At 47.4% G+C, this 24,574-nt stretch overlaps 1 protein-coding gene across 4 annotated transcripts in view; it reads right to left on the minus strand.

Moving 5' to 3' along the window:
- The window catches only part of PTPN23 (protein tyrosine phosphatase non-receptor type 23), a 33,244-nt gene that overhangs the window by 6,191 nt on the left and 2,479 nt on the right, over positions 1–24,574 (minus strand). The window contains exons 2-10 of one of the 4 annotated variants that reach the window (XM_017519282.2): positions 10,060–10,134; positions 2,488–2,615; positions 2,187–2,263; positions 1,469–1,518; positions 1,222–1,353; positions 865–945; positions 660–791; positions 535–582; positions 98–154 (exon numbers count right to left, since the gene is read on the minus strand). In XM_017519282.2, coding sequence (XP_017374771.1) covers positions 98–154; positions 535–582; positions 660–791; positions 865–945; positions 1,222–1,353; positions 1,469–1,518; positions 2,187–2,263; positions 2,488–2,615; positions 10,060–10,134 — 780 coding nt within the window. Of the gene's footprint in view, positions 1–97; positions 155–534; positions 583–659; positions 792–864; positions 946–1,221; positions 1,354–1,468; positions 1,519–2,186; positions 2,264–2,487; positions 2,616–3,536; positions 3,556–5,506; positions 5,529–10,059; positions 10,135–24,574 lie in introns of those variants that run through there. The other 3 variants (XM_037729848.1, XM_037729792.1, XM_037729829.1) reach the window with 3 other exon arrangements.

Genomic DNA, 24,574 nt, shown 5'->3' on the forward strand with positions numbered 1-24,574 from the left:
CTCAGCACCAACCAAGGCTGGCACCAGGACACCCCCTCAGTCCCACTAGGCTTGCTTCTATACCCTTGAGCGGCAGCCACGACCCCCTCAGCTTTACCTTGGCCAACTTGATGGCTTCATTGAGCTTGTCCAGGGCACTCTGGAAGTACGCAACCTGTAGAGAGCGGCAGGAAAGCCTGCTATGTTCTCCTCTGCTTGGACCCCTACTCCTCCTGCCTCCCACCTGACCCTATGAGGCGATACATCAGATGACAGGCAGCTCAGGAGGCAGCAGGGCACCACCTCAGCCAACAGCAGCAACGCTACACTCTGCCCCAGCCACCTGCTCTGCAGGGAGCCTGCCCTACCTCCTCAGACCCCGAGGGACGAGGGCTGCACAGATGGGACAACACTTAAGACACCAAGCCTGCTGTAGGGTGGTGGCCAAGATGAGACAGAGAAGGCCACCCTCTGCTGTGTAAGGAGTGGGAGCACAGCCAGCATCTCACTGAAGGCTATCGGTCCCCAGTCCCCTCCTTGCTGCAGCTCACTCACCCGCTCCCCGAACTTCTGCTGCTCCTCAGCCTGCTTTCCCATGTGCAGCTGGAAAAGAACAGACATCATGACTTGCTTCCTGAGCTGTGGCCACTCAGCCCCGCCCCGCGGCCCCGGGCCCTCACATGAGCCACAGCTGCAAAGTAGTAGATCTTCATTTGCACGAGCTTCTTCCAGTCCTTCTGGATCCGGCCCAGCAGTGAGGCGGTGTCAGGGTTCTCCAAGGCCCGGCATGCCTCCTTATAGTAATCTACCACCTGGAAACCGGGTGGGGCCCAGTCAGTGGGGGGTCAGCAGTAAAGCAAAGGCCTCCCCCAGCCCCATCCCTACCTGTGCACTGATGCGGGCTACCAGAAAGCTCTTTCTGTTGTCCAACATTGACTTCTCCAGGAGGCACTCCTGAGCCTGGCCCTGGGGTGACACGTGAGGTTCGTTCGCCTGAAGTCCCCCGCTTCCCCTTTCCCTTCCCGGAGTGGCAGACTGAGGGATCCTCCTTCACTGCCCTCTCCTCCAGCTGCCCCTACTCCAAGCAGCACCACCGTGCTCCTGATTGACCAAAGCCAAGGCCCCCTGCTTGTCCTCACTGCCATTGGCACATGGCCTGGTCCAGGATCGAGGCCCAACTGCCCCTCCCTGGCCATCCCCTTCCCTCGATTCAACTCCACTCCAACCAGGGCGCCTCCTCACCAGCATGAGGTTGACGTTGAGAGTAAGGATCTGGCGGCTCATGTCAACACTGTAGGCTTGAGGGAAGTGCTCCCGCAGGTAGGCGAAGGCGCCGGCTGCGCACTGGAAGTGGGTACAGGAGACTTTCATGCCCTGGGAGGGGTAGGGAGGATGGCCTGTGTCCACTCCACGGGCAGGATTCATCCACACTCGGGAGGCTGCCCCTCCCTGGTATGTCCACCTGTCCCACTACCATCCCTGTCCTCACCTCCTCAGACACCCGCTTGTCCATGGCCCCCAGCATGGAGTGCAGCGCTCCTGGGGAGGGAGAGGACACAGTGTTAGGGGCTGCTCACACCCATGTAAAGGTGAGGCAGAGGGGGCCCTGTTGTCATCCACAATCAGGAAAACAGGGCTCTGAGAACCAGGGCAGTGAGCCCAAGGACACCAAAGCTGGAGGGAACAGGGAAACTCAGAAGTCCTGCCCAGCCCTCAGTCTCCTTCCTGCTCTGCATTTGGCAGAGGATGGAAGGGCACTCCTGTCCAAAGGGTCCAATCTTGAAGCTTCAGGGATGTTTGCACAGAACTCTGGAGCTCCCTCAAGGCTTCTCCCTTGAGCCAGGCTAAGGCTGACTAGCAGGGCAAGCTGAGGTCAGCCTTGCTCTCCTCCTGCCTGAAGCAGCCCAAAACCACAAGGGGGAGGGGCTGTCCAAAGAAGAAAGGCCATCTCTCCCAGCCAGAGCACACAGTGGCAACTGTATGTGGCAGCCAGCTCAGTAGAGCCTCACCCTAGCACAGAGGCTCCCCATAGGCCCAGCCCAGAAAATGGCAGAGGAGCTGGTAGGGCTGTGAGGAAGGCAGTTGAGGGGCAGGAATCCTGGAGTCCTCCCTTTATCAGCCACTGCCTTTGTGGCCATCTGAAGAGCTGAGAGCTAGGCTGGCAGGACCGGGGAGTAGGGCCATGGGGAAGAGATCAGGCAGCTCACCAAGGTTGTAGAGAATACAGGCCTGCTCGTACTTGATGTCCTCATGGGCCACAGACTTGCCTGAGAAGATCTCCGTCCTGCAGACATGGCACCCCAGTCACCTCGAGGGTAGGAGCTGGCCAGGGCCCTGAGATTAGGTAAGGGGACTAGCCACCCCAGTGTGGGATTGTGGGGAGGTCTGGGGAGACCATATGAGGCCATTCCCCATCCTTTGCAGCAAGGAGAAGGGGAAAGGGAGAGGAGGAGCACCCCCACCACCCAGATTCCCCCGGGATCCTCCAGCCCTGCCTGTGGCTCTCACCAGGTGACAGGGACAGCGGCCTCCTGGCCCGAGCCCATGGGGACCCGACTCTGCAGGTAGTGAAGCTGGCCGAGGTACTTGCGGAGGACACTACAGCCCTCAAAGTCCCGTGGGACACGGACAGCATTCTAGGGGGGCAGGATAGGAGAAGCAGGCCGGTTGTCATATAGGGCAGTGGACAGGCAGGCCAGCTCACCCACAGATGCCAGGAAACAGGCATCAGAGATAGCCGACTGCACATGCCAAGGGATCCCAAAAAGTCCATGGCTACACCTGTGGTCATTCAACTAGCCATTCCACAAGCCAGGGCTGGCAGCTGGCACCCTGAATCCAACCCCCCGTATCTTTTTTTTTTTTTTTTAGATGGAGTCTCACTCTGTTACCCAGACTGGAATGCAGTGTTCACTGCAACCTCCCAGGTTCAAGTAATTCTCCTGCCTTAGCCCTCCAATTAGCTGAAACCACAGGCACATGCCACCACGCCTGGCTAATTTTTGTATTTTTAGTAGAGATGGGGTTTCAGCATCTTGGCCAGGCTGATCTCAGGTAATCCACCCACCTCAGCCTCCCAAAGTGCTAGGATTATAGGTGTGAGCCACCACGCCTAGCCCATCTCAAATATCTGAAAAGCAGTTTGCAACATGTTTTAAATTTTTACTGTACTTTACTTTTGGCCCACAGTTCTTTGTTTTTAATAGAGATGGGGTTTTGCCATGTTGCCCAGGCTGTTCTCAAAGTCCTGGGCTCAAGCAATCAGCCTGCCTCAGTCTCTCAAAGTGCTGGGATTACAGGCATGGGCCACCACCTAGCCTGTTTCATTTTTTGCTTTTAATAGAGATGGGGTCTCAACTATGTTGTCCAAGCTAGTCTCCAACTCCTGGGCTCAAGTGATCCTCCCACCTCCACCTCCCAAAGTGCTGGGATTAAAGGTGTGAGCTGCCACACTCAGCATGACCCACAGTTCTGTATCTGAAAGTTTACTGTAACAGACATCCAGGAAAGCAAATGCTTGGATATGAATGAAAGCATATTTATCACAGCATTATTACCAGAGTCAAAAACTGGACTCCAGGTCAGGTGCAGTGGCTCATGCATGTGGTCCCGGCATTTCAGGAGGCCAAGGTGGGAGGATCACTTGAGGCTGGGAGTTAGATACCAGTTGGGGCAATGTAGCAAGACTGTGTCTCAACAAAAAAGAATTTTAAAAATGATCGAAGCATAATGGTGCATATATTTGGTCCCAGCTCCTTGAGAGGCTGAGGGGGAAGATCAGTTGAGCCTAGGAGGTTAAGACTGCAGTAAGCTATGGTTGTGCCTCTGTTTTCCAGCCTGGGTGACGGAGCAAGACCTTGTCTCAAAAAACAAAAAGCAAAACTGGATACCCACCAAAATTCCCATTAAAGAGGACTGCTTTAAATACATAATGTCAAGGCACCCTCACAAGAGAATACTTCGCAGCCATGAAAAAACTAAAGACAAGAGTCTCTATTCGTATGTGAAGAGGCCTATGGCATGCTGTTGGGCCAAAAAAAAAAAAAAAAAACAAAAAAAAAAACAAAAATAAAAACCAAAAAAAAAAAAAAACCCAAAAAACAAAAACTGTAACAAATGAAATGTTACTTATGAAAAATCATACTGATATTGATATCCAAATAAGTACACAGGCCAGGCACGGTGACACGCGCCTGTAATCCCAGCTACTTGAGAGGCCGAGGCAGGAGAATTGCTTGAACCTGGGAGGTGGAGGTCGCAGTGAACTGAGATTGTGCCATTGCACTCCAGCCTCAGCAACAAGAGTAAAACTCCAAAAGAAAAAACAAACAAAAAAAAATCAAATGGGTACATAAATAAAAAGAAAAAATTTCAGAAGAGTGTACACCATAATGTTAACAGTGATTATCTCTGGATGACAGGATTTAAGTAATTTATCTTATTCTATATAATAAATAGATACAGCTGGGAGAGGTGGCACACACCTATAATCCTAGCACTTTGGGAGGCTGAGGTGCTTGAGCCCAGGAATTCCAGACCAGCAGGGGCAACGTGGTAAAACCCCGTCTCTACTAAAAATTAACCAGGCATGGTGGTGTGCACCTGCAATTCCAGCTACTTGGAAGGCTGAAGCAAGAGGATCACTTGAACCTGGGGGGAGGAGGCTGCAGTGAACTGAGATCGTGCCACTGCACTCCAGCCTGAGTGACACAGCAAGACTCGGTCTCAAAAAATAAATAAATATTACCTAGTATATTCTCAGGAGTAAAAATAGAAGAGAACAAAAAAATAGATATGTATACATCTGACAGAGACATGTATTCAATTTTTCATACTGTGTATTCTTTATATTGAACATTTTCAATATTTACGATAAACAACAGAGTTATTCTTATTTTGGGGGAAAATAAGAAAACAAAACAAAATAAATAAACCCTCTGCCTAAACAGAAAAGCAAACAGTATACCCACCAAGGAGCAGGTACACAGTGAGGGGAATGGCTTGACACTTGTCTGCCCTCAGCCTTCTGCAGAGAAGACCTGAGCCCCTCACTAGGACTTAGCCAGAAGAAATCTTCCAGGACGTTCCACTCTGAGAGCTTGGCTCTGAGCTGCCAGCAGGGATGTTCTCAGAAGGGGTACACCCTGCAGGACAGCGGAACAGAAGAGTCGGGCACCAGTCCCACTCTACAGCACTTCCCAGCAGTGTCCTGGAAGACTCTGAGACTCAGTCTCTTCTTTAAACAGGGATGATAATTTCTCTGGTGGTGAGGCCTCTAGAATGACCAGTGAGTGCAAGGATAAGGCATGTCACAGCCACAGCCTACAGTATCAGGCCAGTGCTTCCCCAAATCTAGTCATTTTTAACATACTCCTCCATCATGACCTCTGCCATATACAAATATCACTTGTACTTAATATTTTTTTTAAAACAACGTATTTAAAAAATTAACAGCCACATCCTAAGCAATAACAGCTCTAGAATAACGGGTGTGATGTGCTAGCTACTAGTTTTTTTCAATACTCACTAAAGTAGCACATATAAAATAATTAAGAAATCTTGGCCAGGCATGGTGGCTCATGCCTATAATCGCAGCGCTTTGGGAGGCCAAGGTGGGAGGATCGCTTGAGCCCAGGATTTTGAGACCAGTCTGGGGAACATGGCAAGACTCCGCCTCTACAAAAAATACAAAAATTAGCCGGATGTGGTGGTACACACCTATAGTCCCAGCTACTCAGGAATACAGGCTTGAGAAGAGGAAGAACTGACTGAGCCCAGGAGGCGGAGGCTACAGTGAGCCATGATCATGCCACTGCACTTCAGCCTAGGCAACAGAATTAAGATCCTATCTCAAAAAATAAAATTTGTCTTGTGCTTCCTAAAACCATCTTTGGGAAACAATGGAAGCAGTCTCCCCTCCAGATCCAAGAGATCACCTATACCCTTTAATCCACCCAAGAATGCAGCCCCCTGTGGTTCTAGCTTGGTCTGTCAGACTCAATAAGACAAGCTGCGCAAAACTGCAAGGAGTCTGAGAGAGCGCTTGATGCTGTGATGCGCCCATAGCATCCCTTGCGCCTGCCAGTTTTATTCCCTGTAATCACAGAGCCAAGAATTTATTCCAGAGTTTAAAAAAGAAAGTCTTCTTAGAAACAACTATTCAAACCCTGGTTTTACAGGTGAGGAAATGGAGGCTCAGGGAAAGATCAGGGAAAGAGGATTACCTAAAGTTTCCAATGGTAATTTTTTCACTGAAAGATTATTATCAGCGTCCTATGTAAGAAAATTTGTTCTGTGGTTTCACAAGTTTAAGGAACAGTGATCTAGGCCAGGCGTGGTGGCTCACGCCTGTAATCCCAGCACTTTCGGAGGCTGAGGCAGAGGATTGCTTGAGGCCAGTAGTTCAAGACCAGCCTGGGGAATATGACGAGATCCTGCCTCTACAAAAAATAGCCAGGCGTGGTGGTGTACACTTGTAGTCCCAGGTACTCAGGAGGCTGAGGTAGGAGGATCGCTTGAACCCAGAGGTTGCAGTGAGCTGAGATAGTGTGCACCCCAGCCTGGGAGACAGAGCGAGACTTCGTCTTTAAAAACAAAAACAAAAAAACAGTGATCTAATCCAACTCCCACATTGCTGGGATAAATTAAACCAAGTCCCAGGTGGGCACAGTGGCTCACGCCTGTAATCCCAGCACTTTGGGTGGCCGAGGTGGGCAGATCACAAGGTCAAGACATCGAGACCATCCTGGCCAACATGGTGAAACCCCATTGCCACTAAAAATACAAAAATTAGCTGGGCGTAGTGGCGTGCGCCTACAGTCCCAGCTACCCAAGATTGCGCCACTGCACCCCAGCCTGGTGACAGAGTGAGACTCCATCTCAAAAAAAAAAATTAAACCAAGTCACAGGAAGGGCAGGTTGCTACCCCAAATGGCCTTGTGTGAGCTTTTTCTGTGCTGGAAGAGCACAGGTCTGGAGGCTGCTCTCCCCAGCCCATTGCTCTGTGCAGGCTGCCTGCCTTATGCTTTGGAGGATCTGTCTCAGAGGACGCTTTAGAGACTGGTGGTAATGCTCCTTCTAGGGTGTGTTGTGTCCTTGCAAGTAGCGTGTGCCTGTGTGTGCAAAATGATGGCTGTCCTAGGGGCTAAGATTATCTCACTGGTTTTCAAACTTTGTTCAAATTAACCCTTTTTAGAAATTAAATTTATGAGGAGGGTTCTGGGAGGACAGCATAAGAAGCAACATGAGAAATCTGTCTCCCCACCAAGTCAAGCTGCAATGGCAGAATCTGACTTAACTCCAGAGTCTATTGAAGGCTTGCAACTTTTAGGGGAAGGCTGGGACAGTACAGTTCATTGCCACTAATTTTGGTCAATTTCAGCCCCTACCATAGCAGCAGCCACCCATTCCCTACCCCAGCACCTGGCAGGCAGCTGTACACCAGTTCAGGAGCAGCTTGTGGGACCCGGCATGGACAAAAAAGACTCTGTCCTCCAAATACAGGAGATCTGTGCTGACTGCTGCTTCTGACCACAGAGGTACAGAGAAAGAGGCAGCTCCTCCACATCGCACTTCCCTCCATGGCTATAAGCTTCTCCACCTCTAGCTGAAGTAAACTCCAAGGGATCTAAAGGCCTGGCATCTTTTTCCTTCTCCTTCATTTTTCTCTTTTTCTTCCTTTGGGAGGCAGACACTGAAGAGTCAGATGTTCAAACACAACCACATACTTAGGGGAAATTAGAAAGTCACTGTGCATGTGCTGGGAATGGTACAGGCTCCAAAAAGACCTGTGAAGACCCTATGTTTACAAGGCCAGGTACCGTGGCTTACACCTTTAATCCCAACACTTTGGGAGGCTAAGGCCAGAAGATCACTTGAGCTCAGGAGTTCAAGACCAGCCTGGGCAACACAGGGGGACCCCATCTCTACCAAAAATTTAAAAGTTAGCCGATGTGGTGGTGTGCACCTGTAGTCCCAGCTACTTGGGGGCTGAGGTGGAAGGATGGCTTGAACTGGGGAGAATGGAGGCTGCAGTGAGCCATGATTGTGCCACTGCACTCCAGCCTGGACGATGGAGCGAGACCCTGTCTCAAAAAAAGTAAAGCAACTTTAAGTTTACATTTCAGGCTGATTCTTGGCACAGGGGTAGCCTACAACAATCAAAAACACAAAAAATCAGCAAATCCCGAGGAAGGGAGAGAATCTGATATCCAGAGATATGACATCATTAGGTTCTTTTTAAATTTCCTTCAAGAATTTTTCCTTTGCATTCCTAACTTGGTGATCTGGTGCAAGAGGCCTAGCTCAGCTTTTCACATGCCTTCCTCACTAAGTGTAATCATTTCTTTTTTTTTTTTTTGAGATGGAGTTTTGCTCTCGTCACCCAGGCTGGAGTGTAATGGCGCAATCTCCACTCACTACAACCTTCGCCTCCCGGATTCAGGTGATTCTCCTGTCTCAGCCTCCCGAGTAGCTGGGATTATAGGCATGCGCCACCACGTCTGGCTGATTTTTGTATTTTTAGTATAGACAGGGTTTCTCCATGTTGGTCAGGCTGGTCTCAAACTCCTGACATCAGATGACCCACCCACCTCGGTCCCACAAAGTGCTGGGATTATAGCCGTGAGCCACTGCGCCTGGCCTTGTACTAACTTTGAATAGCTGACATAGAAAATATCTTCACCCAGTAGACTAAGTGAAATGTATCCAAAAATTTACTGATTGGAAAATAGTCACTAATACTGCTGGGTTATTGCAAGAATTGGTATGTGGTCCATGATAGACAAGAAAACACCAACCAACACTGATTTCCACAAGAAAACACCAACCGCTACTGATTTCTATGGCATGTGTCTACATCACTGGTACCCAAGCTCAGCCACATCAGTACAGACTCTCAGACTTCTAACAGAAACATAAGGGAAAACATGTTGTTATCCAATAGTAAATACAATAATCGGAAAAAAAAAATACAGCGACCTCATTTTACTGCATGCCACAGATGCTGCATGTTTTACAGATTGAAGCTTTGGGGCAACTCTGCATCACACAGGCCTGGCCGGCACCATTTTTCCAGCAGCATGTGCTCATTTCATGACTCTGTGCCACATTTTAGCAATTCTCACAATATTTCAAGCTTTTTTATTATGTATCTGTTATGGTGGTTACTGCTGCAGTTGTTTTTGGTGCCGTGAACAGCACCCATAGAAGATGGTAGACTTAGAAACGTTAGGTGTGTTCTGCTTCACTGGCTGGCCTTTTCCTGTCTCTCTCCCTCTCCTCAGGGCTCCCTTCTCCCTGAGACACAATAATATTGAAATTAGGCCAATTAATAACCTTACAATGGCCTCTTAAGTGTTTAAGTGAAACGAAGAGTCACACATCTTTCCTTTTTTTTTTTTTCTCCTTAAACAGTCAGGGTCTCACTCTGTCACCCAGCCTGGAGTGCAGTGGTATGAACATGGTTAGCTCACTACAGTCCCAACCTCCTGGGCTCAAGTGATCTTCCCTCCTCAGCCTCCTGAGTAGCTGGGGATACAGGTGTATACCATCATGGCTGGCTATTGTTTTTTTTTCTATAGAGAACAGGGTCTCACTATGTTCAGGCTGGTCTTAAATTCCGGGCCCTGAACTCCTGCCTCGGCCTCCCCAAATGCTGGGATCAGATGTGTGAATCATCACGTCCAGCTATCTTTCACTTTACATCAAAAGTTAGAAATGGGCTGGGTGGCTTTTTTCCTTTTTCTTTTTTTTTTTTGAAATGGAGTCTTGATCTGTCACCCAGGCTGGAGTGCAGTGGTACAATCTCAGCTCACTGCAACCTCCACCTCCAAGTTCAAGCAATTCTCCTGTCTCAGCCTCCCAAGGAGCTACAGGCGCATGCCATCACACCGCCTAATTTTTGTATTTTTAGTGGAGATAGGGTTTTACCATGTTGGCCAGGCTGGTCTCAAACTCCTGACCACAAGTGATCTACCAAAGTGCTGGGATTACAGGCATGAGCCACGGCGTCCAGCCTAGACAGTTTCCCTATCAAACCAATCCTGTCCACTCATGCATAAAAAAATGTTATTCTCCTACCTGTCTGAGCAACTCCAGCTTCTTCAGTTCTTCATTGTAGGCTTCTGGGTTCTCTCCATAATTCTTCAGGACAAACTAGAGAGAGAGAAGAACATAAGCCAGTGGCAGAGAAGACCCCCACCTCGCCCTCTGAGTCCTGGGCAGGCACCAACCAGGGCTCAGGATCAAGTGCAGACCTACAAACATAAACATGTCTCCTGGACCACCAGGAACTCGACCTCAAGAACAGGCAGTACCACAATGCTGACCACGAGAGCCTTGACCCTGGACCAACATTCTGGCAGGTCCTCGTAATGCTGCAGCCTCCCTACAAAGTCAGGAAGCCAAGGAACTCAGCTGGCTGAAATGGGGTCCTAATAAGGATTCCAGAAAGGGTCAAGAACTCAAGCCTCCCCTCCCAAGATTGGGCCCTGCTGTGTTCTGAGGTCACAACCATAACCCTAAGATGATAGCAAGTGCAGGCAAGAGGCACCCAACAAGAGTGGGAACAGAAAGCCTTTCTCACCAACGCATCCTTCTGGCTGGGAAAGGATGGCATAGAAATATGTGATCTGCAGTGTCATCTGTGAGGAAAGGCCTGCGGCTGTGTGAAGAGAATGGCCTAGGTGGGAGAAGGTAAGAAGGGGAGGTCATTAACCACATCTAGAGAGCCCTGGAGTGCCTGTCCACAGTGGCACTCACCACCGCCAGAGCAGACTATCTTGGAAAGTGAGCATACGCACCAGCCTGGAGGTGCAGGCTCAGCCCAAAGGACTCCCTGTTCAACTCAGATCGCCAGACTAAGTCAACTGCAACTGTCCCTGTTGCAGGACCTGCTGCTGGTGTCTTGGTTAGCAATCTGGGGGCCCAGATCCACTGATGCTACAAACACTAAGAGCACTGACGCCTACCTCACAAGGCTCCTTAAGGCCCTGACCAAAGTTTGCAAGGTAGAGAGAGAGGAGGCTGGGAAAGGCTGAGAAGAGGCAGCCTGTTCCGTCTGGACGCACACTCACACCTTGTGTGTTGCCCACCCATCTTTCCTGGGGTCCCTTCCTAGGACCCAGGACCCATGGCTGAGGAATCAGCCACATGGGAACCGGGAAGTCTGTGTGGCAGCTTCTATCTGCCTGGTGGGCAAAGAAAGAAGAGGAACAGATGGCAGGGAAGCGACAGCTGAGCTAATTACAGCACCACACAGCCCTTTCCAAAACCTCCGAGTCTAATCCAAGTTCTCCTGTTAGTTTTAGCTCCTGAAAGTCCCTGTGTCCATAAGCTCTCCTCTCTCCCTCTGCCACCTCTGTCCTGGATAATCCAGCCCCTTCAAATCCATCCCTTACCAAGTAGCCAGAATTGGTATTTTTTTGTTTTTCAGAATTGGTATTTCTAACACAACACTGATATCACTTCTAGCTTTAAATCCTTCTGAAACACACACACACCCCTAGGCAGAAGGTAGACCAAAACCTGCTTATCTCAGGACAGTGAGATGATAGGAAATGACATATAATCTAAAAAGAACGTGTACAGTAGCTTCCCAAAGCCTCTAATTTAATCTTGGCACAGAGTTTATGACCCTGCACAACCTGTTCCTGGCTGAGTGTGGTGGCTCACGCCTGTACCAGCACTTTGGGAGGCTGAGGCAGGCAGATCACCTGAGGTCGGGAGTTTGAGAATGGTCTGAACACGGAGAAACCTCATCTCTACTAAAAATACAAAAATAGCTGGGCATGGTGGTGCATGCCTGTAATTCCAGCTACTTGGGAGGCTGAGGCAGGAGAGTTGCTTGAACCTGGGAGGTAGAGGCTGCGGTGTGCTGAGATCGTGCCATTGCACTCCAGCCTGGGCAATAAGAGCAAAACTCCATCTCAAAGAAAAAAAAAGATCAGCCTGGGCAACAGAGTGAGACCCATCTCTACAAAAATAAAAAACAGGCCAAGCATGGTGATTCACACCTGTAATCCGAGCACTTTGGGAGGCTGAGGCGGGCGCATCACCTGAGGTCAGGAGTTTGAGACCAGCCTCGCCAACATGGCGAAACCCCGTCTCTACTAAAAATACAGAAATTAGCTGGGCATGGTGGCAGGCATCTGTAATCCCAGCTCCTTAGGCAGCTAAGGCAGGACTATGGCTTGAACCTGGGAGGTGGAGGTTGCAGTGAGCCAAGATCGTGCTGTTGCACTCCAGAATGCGGGACAAGAACAAGACTTTGTCTCAAAAAAATAAAAATTAAAAATAAAAATTAAATAAAAAAAAACCTGCTCCCAACAACCTTCAAGGACTGTCCTCTGGCACCTCCCAGGGACAACCAGCCAAAAGTACTTTGGAATTATTGTTCTCAGGTATTAGTGCTTATCTACATTGTCCCTACCTTCTCTACTAAGACTCAGCTGAAATGTCACTTCCTTGAACATTAGCGGTTCTTCCACTCACATTCCAAACATGCTTCCATCAGACTATGTGCTGACAGCAGGGTCATGCCAGTGACCCCCCAACCACCTCAAACAAAAAGCATTAAGGAATGATAGGGGCCTTATCAGATGTGTTGCACACTCAGCAAATGATTGCCTTTATAGGAAATGCAGAGGACAGATGAACAAATTAGATAGGAGGAAAAGGAAACACTCAGAAAAATTCAGAAGATGGGGCAACAGTGAACCCACTCTCTTCAAAAAATTAATGTCATTTAAAAGGAGGGGTCTGAGCAGTGGAATAGTCTAGATTAAAAGTGATTAAACAAATTAAGCATCATGGCTCAAGCCTGTAATCCCAGCACTTTAGGGGACTGAGATGGGAGGACTATTAAGCCCAGGAGTTTAAGACCAGCCTGGGCAACCCAATGAGACCCTGTATCTACAAATCTAAAAAGAAAAAAGAAATAGCTGGGTACGGTGGCCCATGCCTGTAGTCCCAGTCACTCGAGAGGGTGAGGTGGGAGAATCAGCCTGGGAGGTTGAGGCTGTGGTGAGCTGTGTGCACACTCCACCCTGGGCACAAGAGAGTAAGACTCTGTCTCCAAAAAAAAAAAAAAAAAAAAAAAAAAAAATAAAAAAAAAAAAAAAAAAAAAAAGTGATTAAAGGGACAGAACATGTCTAAATGCAATATGAGAACCCCAACTGCATCTGAGTCTACAAAAAAAGAAAAGTTATAAAAGACAGAGGAAAATTATTGTAGATTTTCCCAGGTATTATAATAATATTGTGATTGTGTTGGAGAATGTCCTTACTCTTAGGAAACACATGCTGAGATGTGTCCGGGAAAAGTGATGTCCAAAACTTACTTTCAAAGGGCTTGTGGGATCTCTATCTATCTGGAGAGAAAACAAATATGGTGAAATATATCCATCAAAACTAGGTAGCAGGGCACGGTGGCTCATGCCTGTAATCCCAGCACTTTGGGAGGTCAAGTTGGGTGGATCGCCTGAGATCAGGAGTTCGAGACCAGCCTGACCAACATAGTAAAACCTTGTCTTTACTAAAAATACAAAAATTAGCTGAGGATGGTGGCGGGCACCTGTAATCCCAGCTTCTCAGGAGGCTGAGACAGGAGAATTGCTTGAACTCAGGAGGTGGAGGTTACAGTGAATTGAGATTGTGCCACTGCACTCCAGCCTTGGCCACAGAGCACGACTCCATCTTAAAACAAGCACACACACACACACACACACACACACACACACACCCACAACAACAACAACAACAAAACAAAACAAAACTAGGTAACCTGCTGGGTGCAGTGGTTCACACCACCTGTAATTCCAGCACTTTAGGAGGCTGAGGCCAGAGGATCACTTGGGCCTAGGAGTTCAAGGCCAGACTGCCAACATAGCAATAAATCCCATCTCTACAAAAATTAAAAAATCAATCAGCCAGGCGCAGCCATGCCTATAGTCTCAGCTACTCCAGAGGTAGAGGCAGGAGGATCACTTGAGCCTAGCAGTTCAAGTCCAGCCTGGGCAACAGAGAGTACATCCCATCTCTAAAAACAAAACAAAACAACTAGATAGTGAGAATTTGGGTGAGCACTGACTGCATTATTCTTCCAACTTTTCTATATGTTTGAAATTTGAAAAAACAAATGTTTTAAGAGTTGCTGAAGAGCTAAATGATACCTGAACAACCCTTTCCCCTGCCAGTGCTTTTGTCTTTGTGAGTTCTTTGAGACTATAAAAGCCATGAAATAAATCCCCCTAGAAATTTTCAACTATGCACAAACATAAGGATTTACCAATAACTTTAGGGAGCTGACAGGCATTTTGAGGCCCGTTTATGGGCTCCTGGTCAACAATCCTCACTCTGATCTATCCAACTCCACCCCCTCTCCACTCCATCCCTCAAAAACAATGACGACGACAACAACAACAAAAACACAACTACAAAATGTGGGTTGGGCATGATGGCTCATGTCTGTAATCCCAGCACTTTGGTAGGCTGGGGCGGGAGAATCACTTGAGGCTAGGAGTTCCAGTCCAGCCTGGGCAATATGGCCAGACCCCCATCTCTACGAAAAAAAAGATTTAAAAATTAGCCAGGTGTGGTGGTGCATGCCTGCGGTCTCAGCTAGTTGGGAGGATGAGGCAGGACTGCTTAAGCTCAGGACTTTAAAGCTGCAGTGAGCTATGACGGTACCACCTGACTCCAGCCAGGGTGTCAGAATGAGACCCTGTCTGTATTAAAACAAAAGCAGGCCAGGCACAGTGGCTCATGCCTATAATCCCAGCACTTTGGGAGGCCAAGGCAGATAGACCATTTGAGCCTGAGTTCAAGACAAGCCTGGGCAACATGGTGAAACCCCACTTCTACAAAAAAATTAGCCAGGTGTGGTAGTATGCACCTACAGTCGCAGCCAGTTGGGAGGCTGAGGTGAGAGGACTGCTTGATACCAGGAGTTCAAGGTTGCAGTGAGCCGAGATTGTGCCACTGCACTCCAGCCTGGGTGACAGACTATGAAACGGTCTCAAAAATAATTAAACTTTTTTTTAATGTGGCCTATGCTGAGTCTGCAAAAAAAGAAAAGTTGTAAAAGATAGAGGAAAATTATTGCAGATTTTCCCAGGTATTATAATAATATTGTGATTGTGCTGGAGAATGTCCTTAAAGTTTTAGTTGATAGCTAAATTTTTTAGCTATCAGCTAAAACGTGATTCTATGAGAGAATGTTCTGTAGTTAACTCCCTTTCAGTAAGAGGTTTTGCCCGCCCTTAGGTTAGAGAAAACGAGTAAAAGTGTAGCTCAGAGGTCTCATGGGATAGAGGCCAAAGGAATCAGATGGACATCTGGGACTCCTATGTCCTAGAAACAAGGCTTTTCATGGTATCACTAGAACATCTGACCCTGCTGTTCACACAATGGTGACAGAAAGATGCTGCTCTCTCCTCCCAGCAAATCATGCCTAGAGGTCACATTCCATCTGAATCTCATCTCAATCCTCCTGTAAGATCAGCAGCAGACACTGAGCACCTACCACGGGTCAGGCGCTGTGCTGAGTACCTCGTCATCACTCCATCCTCACAACAACCCTAAGAGGTAGATACTATTATCATCATCACTTTATAGATGAGGAAATGAGGAAACTGAGGCAAAGAGTTAGGGTATTCACCAAGGTCACAGCACTAATAACTGATGGGAATATGACTGAAGGCCAGGCATTTGGGCTCCAGAGCCCATGGTCTTTCCATATTGGATCAATCCATTTCTATTTAAATTTTTTTGTTGCTGTTTAATTTATTTAGAGATGGAGTTTCACTCTTGTTGCCCAAGCTGGAGTGCAATGATGCAATCTCAGCTCACTGCAACCTCTGCCTCCCGGGTTCAAGCGATTCTCCTGCCTCAACCTCCTAAGTAGCCGGGATTATGGTTGCCCACCACCATGCGTGGCTAATTTTTGTATTCTTAGTAGAGATGGGGTTTCACCAGGTTGGCCAGACTGGTCTCGAACTCCAGATCTCAGGTGATCCATCTGCCTCGGCCTCCCACGGTGCTGGGTAGGCATCAGCCACCACGCTCCGTCATTTTACTTTATTTTTGAGAAAAGGTCTTGTTCTGTTGCCCAGGCTAGAGTTACAGTGGTACCATAACCATAGTTCACTGTAGTCTCGAACTCCTGGACCCAGACGATTCTCCTGCCTCAGCCTTCCAAGCAGCTGGAACTACAGGCACATGCCACCATACCCAGCTAATTTTCTGTAGAGATATTGTCTTGCTATGCTGCCCAGGCTGATCGGGAACTTCTAGCCTCAAGCCATCCTTCTGCCTCAGTCTCCCAAAGTGTTGGGATTACAGACATGAGCCATCATGTCCAGACTTTTTTTTTTGAGATGAAGTCTCATTCTGTTGCCCATGCTGGAGTGCAAAGGCACAATCTCAGCTCACTGCAACCTCTGCCTCCTAGGTTCAAGCAATTCTCCTGTCTCAGCCTCCTGGGTAACTGGATTACAGGTGTGTGGCACCATGCCCAGCTAATTTTGTATTTAGTAGGAATGGGGTTTCATCATGTTGGCCAGGCTGGTCTTGAACTCCTGACCTCAGGTGATCTGCTACCTTGGCCTCCCAAAGTGCTGGGATTACAGGCACGAGCCACTGTGCCTGGCTAGACTTTTTTATTTTGTAGACATGTGGGGTCTCACTATGTTGCCCAGTCTGGTCTCAAACTCCTGGACTCAAGCAATAGTCCCACCTCAGCATCCCAAAGCATTTCTATTTCTAAAAAATATGGATCTTACAAACAACTCTGAAAACCAGGCACAGGAAATGAATACCTGGCCACATAGTGAGTCAGTGAGCAGCCAGGATATTTATGTTATTATTATTAGCAGCCTGTTAGAAAAATATCTTTAAAAAAGATATTTTTAAAATCCTAACAAAATCCTCTGTGACTGCTGATCATCCTCCACTAAAAAAAGAAAAAAAGTCTGAGTGAAGTTCCTGGAGTAAGGGACAGAGACCTTGTCCCAATTTCGCTATGGACTGGGTCTCCGCAGAAAAGGGAACAGCCTAGCCAGGAGTATGAAGCTCCCAATGGAGCCTGAGAAGGCAGGCCCAGCAGCAGACCAGGAGAAAGAACCTGAGGCCCTGACAGGACCCCAGGACCTACACAACTAACAGGAGGAAGACCAAAGTATCTCCAAAAACAGTCAGGCTTTGGAGTAGTTGGGGATCCTTTTACGAAAGAATAAGAGAAGACCTGTGGAGAGCTCTCAGTGAGGGTGGGTCCAGGGATCAGAGCGAGCCACTCTGGGGGAAATGAAAAGAAAGGAGTTACTAGATTACAAGTGGAAACAGTACCCCTAAGTTGTTGTGAAATCTGGGCTGTTTTTTATTTTTATTTTTAGAAATGGTCTTGCTCTGGAGGTTGCAGGCTGGAGTACAGTGGTACTATCACAGCTTACAGCTGCCTCAAACTCCAAGCGATCCTCAGCCCCTTGTGTAGCTAGGACTACAGGTGTGTGCCACCATGCCCAGCTAATTTTGTTTATTTTGTAGAGACAGGAGTCTTGTTATGGTGCCCAGGCTGGTCTCGAACTCCTGGCCTTGAGCTATCCTCCCATCTCAGCATCCCAAAGCACTGGGATTACAGGCGTGAGTCACCGTGCCCAGCCAAGGCTTGGCTTTTTTTGTGTGTAAAATGGGGTTAATATCACTGCTATGTCCAGCTCAGAGGTGTTGTAAGGATTCAAGCTATTTCCTAAACAGGAAGGGAAGATGCTCAGGTGAAAATAATATTGTTTACAATAGGCCAAGACCTATACTAAGAATTTAGAAGCATTAGAAAGACAAGCTTTGCACGTTCTCACTTATTTGTGGGAGCTAACAACCAAAACCATTGAATTCCTGGAGACTGACAGTAGGATGGATACTAGAGGTTGGGAAGGGTATCTAGTGGGGAGTGGGGGGAGCAGAGTGGGAATGGTTAATGAATACAAAAATATAGTTAGATAGAATGAATAAAATATAGTATTTGAGGCTGGGCATGGTGGCTCACACCTGTAATCCCAGCACTTTAGGAGGCCGAGGGGGATAGATCACTTGAGGTGAGGAGTTTGAGACCACCCTGGCCAACATGGCGAAACCCTGTCTCTACTAAAAACATAAAAATTATCTGGGCATGGTAGTGAGCACCTATAATCCCAGTTACTTGGGAGGCTGAGGCAGGAGAATCGCTTGAACCCCGGAGCCAGAGCTGATATTGTGCCACTGCACTCCAGCCTCGGTGACAAGAGCAAAACTCTGTCTCCAAAAAAAAAAAAAAAAAGGATCTACTATTTGACAGCACAACTGGATAACTATAGTTAGCAATAATTTACTACATTTAAAAATAAAAGAGTATTTTATTTTTAAATATAATAAAAGATGTCGCTCCCACATCTTTTCTGAATACCCCATTTACCTTGATGTGATTGATTACCATACATGTATTGCCATATCAAAATCTCATGTACCACATAAACATATATCTCATGTACCCTATTAATTTTTGTGGGTACAAGCCAGGCGCAGTGGCTCACGCCTGTAATCTCAGCACTTTGGGAGGCAGGGCAGGCGGATCACAAGGTCAAGAGATAGAGACCATCCTGGTCAACATAGTGAAACCCTGTCTCTACTAAAAATACAAAAATTAGCTGGGCATGGCGGCATGCACCTGTAGTACCAGCTACTCGGGAGGCTGACGCAGGAGAATTGCTTGAACCCAGAAGGCGGAGGTTGCAGTGAGCCAAGATCATGTCACTGCACTCCAGCCTGGCGCCTGGCAACAGAGCAAGACTCTGTCTGAAAAATAAAATAAAATTTTTGTGGGTACATAGTAGGTGTATATATTTATATACCTACTTAAGTCCAGGTGTTCAAGACCAGCCTGGGCAACACAATGAGACCTTATCTCTATAAAAAAACAAACCAAATTAGTCAAGCATGGTGGTGCGTGCCTGTGGTCCCAACTACTTGGGAGGATGAGGTGGGAGGACCACTTGGGACCTGGAGGTAGAGGCTGCAGTGAGACAAGACTGTACCACTGTACTCCAGCCTGGGTGTTACAGCAAGACTCCATCTCTAAAAAAAAAATAAAAATAAAAAAGAACTTACAAGCATTAACTTTTGATTCTCAGAAGCTTATGAGGTATATTATTAGCTCCACGTTTCAGGTGAGAAAAGTGAGGATCGGATTAGTTATGCAATCTTTGTGACAGTTAAAGGTCATTCAGCTATTAATGGAATGAGAGGGGACCTAAATCAAGGTCTGATTCCAATAGCTATGCTATTTCCATGATGCTACTCTGCTGTTTTCACTGAGCGACAAACAGCAGACAATTTTGTAGCTAGATGAGATCACTGGAAACATCCATCCTGGTCCTGTGTGATTTTGCAGATTAGAGAAGTGGGAAACCACAGTTGAGCAATGATCTAGGACCTCAAGCCGGATGTCCTGACTCCCGACCTAGTATTAATCCCTCTGCGCCATCTTCTCTTGTCCTAGTATCTTCTCAGGATTCTATGTATGCTTTGCTCTTAATTTGATATAACAGCTTGGAATTTCATCATGCTAATTAAAGCAATAAACCAAGAAGAAAAGGCAATAAAAGACATTATATGTGTTAGTTTTACCTTTGTTCACCAATTACATTATGTTTCTTTTTTCTCCACTTCCAGAGTTGACTCAAATGTAGGGCATTCCTTGGGCTACTCTAAGCAACAAACTTTTTTTTTTTTTTTGAGACAGAGTCTCTCTCTGACACCCGGGCTGGAGTGGCAAGATCTTGGTTCACCACAGCCTTGACCTCCTGGGTTCAAGCCACAACCTCCACCTCAGCCTCCTGAGTAGCAGGGACTACAGGTGTGCACCACCACACCACGCCCGACTAATTGTTTTTTTTGTAGAGACAGGGTCTTGCTTTGTTGCCCAGGTTAGTCTCAAACTCCTGGTCTTGAGTGATCCTCCTGCCTTGGCCTCCCAAAGTGCTGGGATTACAGGCATGAACCAATGTGCCTGACCAGTATTATTAATTAATACAGGATATGTTCAGCTACTAAATTTCAAATGAGACTAATTATATTCAGAGATCCCAGCTACTCGGAGGCTAAGGCACTAATTATATTCTTGGCATATTGCCAAAAGAAACGTTCAGCTCCTTGATCCATGTCAGCCAGCCTGAAAGAAAACTGCCACAGGCCAAGAGTCCTGGGGATAAGAACACACTTTCAGCCGGGTGTGGTGGCTCATGCCTGTAATCCCAGCACTTTGGGAGGCTGAGGCAGGAGAATCACTTGAACTTGGGAGGCAGAGGTTACAGTGAGCTGAGATCTCACCACTGCACTCCAGCCTGGGTGACAGAGCAAGACTCCATCTCAACAACAACAACAACAAAACGGGGCCAGGCATGGTGGCTCACACCTGTAATCCAAGCGCTTTGGAGGCCAAGGCAAGCGGATCACCCGAGGTTGGGAGTTCAAGACCAGCCTGACCAATATGGTGAGACCTCGTCTTAAAAAAAAAAGAACACACCTTCATCCTCCCCTTGTCTAATCCCTACATAATACTAAAGTCCTCACTTTCTATACTAAAGTCATCTTTTCTGAATGGCCCCTTGCCTGTCTGAACAACACAGTGAGGAAGACTCAAGTTACCTCTCCCAGAAGGTCCTAGAACTAGACTAGGTCATTCAACCAACGTTTATTAAGCACTCCCTATATACAAGTATTTTATTACCTCCTAAGTAAAGGAAAGAATCTGGTTTAAACTCTAAGTGAAATGGATATGGGTCTCTGGTATATGAGACTCAAGTCAGAGAAGAATGGACAATCCAGGTCATCTGTGCCTGGAGCTGTTCTGCTGGAAATCAAGTGAACAGATAGGTTCAGGCAGACCAACTGGGTGACTCCAAATCTGTAACAAGAGATAAGACAGGTCACCACCACAGGTAAGGCAATGTTCCATGCCCCTCACTGCTGAGCAGCCAGGGGCCTTTTGGGTCTCTAGTCCTCTTATGTACTTTTTATGTGTGTGTTTGGGTGTGTACATACAAGCGTAAGCTAGTTTTTCAAGAGTCTGCCATCCCATGAAAAATCTGGAAGGAGAAAAAATTCCATAAATTATAAAAACCAGGCTTGTACCTGGATGTGAATAAAATGAACAGTAAACAAAAGGCAACAAGAGTATGCACTGTGGGCCGGGCGTGGTGGCTCACGCCTGTAATCCAGCACTTTTGGAGGCCAAGGCGGGCAGATTACGAGGTAAGGAGATCAAGACCATCCTGACTAACATGGTGAAACACTGTCTCTACTAAAAATACAAAAAATTAGCTGGGTATGGCGGTGGGCGCCTATAGTCCCAGGTACTCTGGAGGCTGAGGCAGAATCGCTTGAACCTGGGATGCGGAAATTGCAGTAAGCCGAGATCGAGATCGTGCCACTGCACTCCAGCCTGACAACAGAGTTTTGAAAAAAAAAAAAAAGAGCTGGGTGTGGTCATGCACGCCTGTAATCCCAGCTACTCAGAGGCTAAGGCACGAGAATTGCTTGCTTGAACCTAGGAGGCAGAGATTGCAGTGAGACAAGCCGAGACTGTGCCATTATACCCTACATACCCCAGCCTGGGTGACAGAGCGAGACTCCGTCTCCAAAAAAAAAAAAAGAAAGAAAAGAAAAAAATAATGTGCACCATTATTTTTGGGTTGGTGGTGCAGGTCAACCCAGTGGTGGACAGCAAGACAGTGTGAATTCAGAGAAGGGTGAAGTTCTTTCTTGTTTCTGACCCAAATACTTGCCGGGCAGCTGAGAGGACCCTAATGAAGTACAGTTCAACCCACGTGCTAAACAGGAGGAAGGGAATTCCAGTAAGGACCTGAGCAAGGGCAGTGACCAGACATGGAAGGAAGAGAGGCTAAAAGTTCTCACAGGAGAGGACTGGAGAGTGAGGTTAGAGAGGCAGGCTGAAGTGAGCTGGGGATAGGCCATGAGCGATGGAAAAGTAGAGATTTAGATATCGACTCAGCCAGAGTGGGAGGAGGGGAGATGAAGAGAAGCCAAGTGACAGGCAGGGTGGCTACCAACCAGGTGTACACTTGCACTTGAGGATGAAGATTACTGTGTAGATTACTAGAAGGTATGTTTCGTGAAGACAGGGTTTTGTTGGGGGTGAGGGTTTGAGACAGGGTCTCACTTTGTTGCCCTGACTAGAGTGCCGTGGTGTGATCTTGGCTCACTGTAACATCCGCCTCCTGGGCTCAAGTGATCCTCCCACCTCAGCCTCCCAAGTAGCTGGGCCTACAAAGCGCACACAACCATGCCCAGATAATTTTTTTACTTAAAAAAAAAAAAAATGCTTATCTCTTTATTTAGAGGCTGGGTTATGAGACTGGCTAATTTTTATATTTTTTTTCTTGTAGAGACATGGTCTTGCTATGTTGCCCAGGCTGATCTCGAACTCCTGGGTTCAAGCAATCCACCCACCTCGGCCTTCCAAAGTGCTGGGATTACAAGTGTGAGCCACCGAGCCCAGCCATTTTTGTACTTTTAGTAGAGACGGATTTCACCATGTTCGCCAGGCTGGTCTCAAACTCCCGGACTCAAGCGATCTACCTGCCTCAGGCTCCCAAAGTGCTGGGATTACAAGCAAGAACCACTGTTCCCAGCCAAGTCACAAGTTTTTGTCACCACTGTACCCAGGGCTGGCACATGACAGGCGCTCAATAACTATTTGTTCAATGAATGAATCAGGGATGAATGCAACATCTCAGTCCAAGTGAGCTGGACTTCAGTTCAAGTAGAGTTGGTTAAGGGCAAGTGTTTGGGCCAGAAAGGAGAATTTCAAATAGTAATACTTGAGGCCAAATCACTCACGGATAAAGAGGACAAGAGTCATCCATCATCAGTTTCCAATGAATCAGCACTCTGGCCTTCAAAGCACAAGTTAAGAAGATGCAGGACCAGCAGCACTTCCCTACTAAAAAATTATGTGGGTCTGGCCAGGCAAGGTGGCTCACGCCTGTAATCCCAGCACTTTGGGAAGCCGAGGCAGGTGAATCACCTGAGATCGGGAGTTTAAGACCAGCCTGATCAACATGGAGAAACTCCATGTCTACTAAAAATACAAAATTAGACAGGCATAGTGGTACATGCCTCTAATCGCAGCTACTCAGGAGGCTGAGGCAGGAGAATCGCTTGAACTTGGGAGGCGGAAGTTGTGGTGAGCTGAGATCACGCCCTTGCACTCCAGCGTGGGCAACAAATGTGAAACTCTGTCTCAAAAAAAAAAAAAAAAAAATTACATGGGCCCAATATCCTAACCTCAAGTTTGCCAATGAACTTTGAAACCAGCCTGCTTTTCTGGCTCCTGTTTCACATTACGCCATAATGGAAGGCATATCCACTGGGAGTGAAAATCGGTACTAGCTACCATGGAAGATTTGTCAAAAACCCAGCCCTCTCAAACAATGAACCTCTTTACCGGTCTGGAAAACTCCCATTCATCCTTTAAAATCCACCTCTGGCAAGACTTCCGTGATGGCCCCTCCTTAGGCTGGTATTTTTTTTTTGAGTCAGAGTCTCCCACAGTCACCCAGGCTGCTGCAACCTCCACCTCCTGGGTTCAAGCAATTCTCCTGCCTCAGCCTCCCAAGTAGCTGGGATTACAGGCGCCCACCACCACGCAGGGCTAATTTTTTGTATTTTTAACAGAGACGGGGTTTCACTATGTTGGCCAGGCTGGTCTCGAACTCCTGACTTCATGATCCACCCACCTTGGCCTCCCCAAGTGCTGGGATTACAGGTGTGAGCCACCACGCCCGGCCACACTGGTATTTCTATGCATTGCAAATACTTCTACTCTTATGTTAATGTCATTACTCTAATTTTCATGAATTCCTTGGGGAAAAAAAAAGGCTGTCTCTTTTTTGCCTGTTTATCAGGGTTCAGCATAGTACTTAGCCAGTTGATGTAAACAGAACCAACGTTTACCCTTTTATCCTAAGTTAAATTCTAACCCTCAGCTCCAATTCACTGGCAGAAGTTCCCACAGCTCAGAGCAAGGATAAAGAAGGACAAGGGTACCAGTGGAGAAGGCAGAGAAGGGCTGCTGAAGTTGGGGAAGGGGGTGCAGGTGGAGAAGAGTCTCCAGGTTGCAGTGGTGTCTACACAGTCTCCTCCAATGTCTAGGAAAGGAATTGCTTCATATCTGATACTACCTTAGGCTAAAGGGCTAATGAGCAACTTCTTTCCTGGAGGCTCAGGTGCTTCCAGGGAAGTCACTGGTCACAAAACACCGTTTGGGCTCGGTGTGAGTGATCAGAGCAGCAAAGGCTAAGTTCAAACAAAAATACTTCCTAGGAGTTTCTGGGCCAAGATTTTATCCACTGCATTCCCATATATTTATGGTCACCATCTCTAAATTCCCTCTCAGCTGTCATTCCATCATTTAAGAAACATTTTTCTGCAGGGCGCGGTGGCTCAAGCCTGTAATCCCAGCACTTTGGGAGGCCGAGGTGGGTGGATCACGAGGTCAAGAGATCGAGACCATCCTGGTCAACATGGTGAAACCCCGTCTCTA

The sequence above is a fragment of the Cebus imitator genome, unplaced genomic scaffold, assembly GCF_001604975.1.
Source record: "Cebus imitator isolate Cc_AM_T3 unplaced genomic scaffold, Cebus_imitator-1.0 Scaffold0, whole genome shotgun sequence".
In the NCBI taxonomy this organism is placed as follows: domain Eukaryota; kingdom Metazoa; phylum Chordata; class Mammalia; order Primates; family Cebidae; genus Cebus; species Cebus imitator.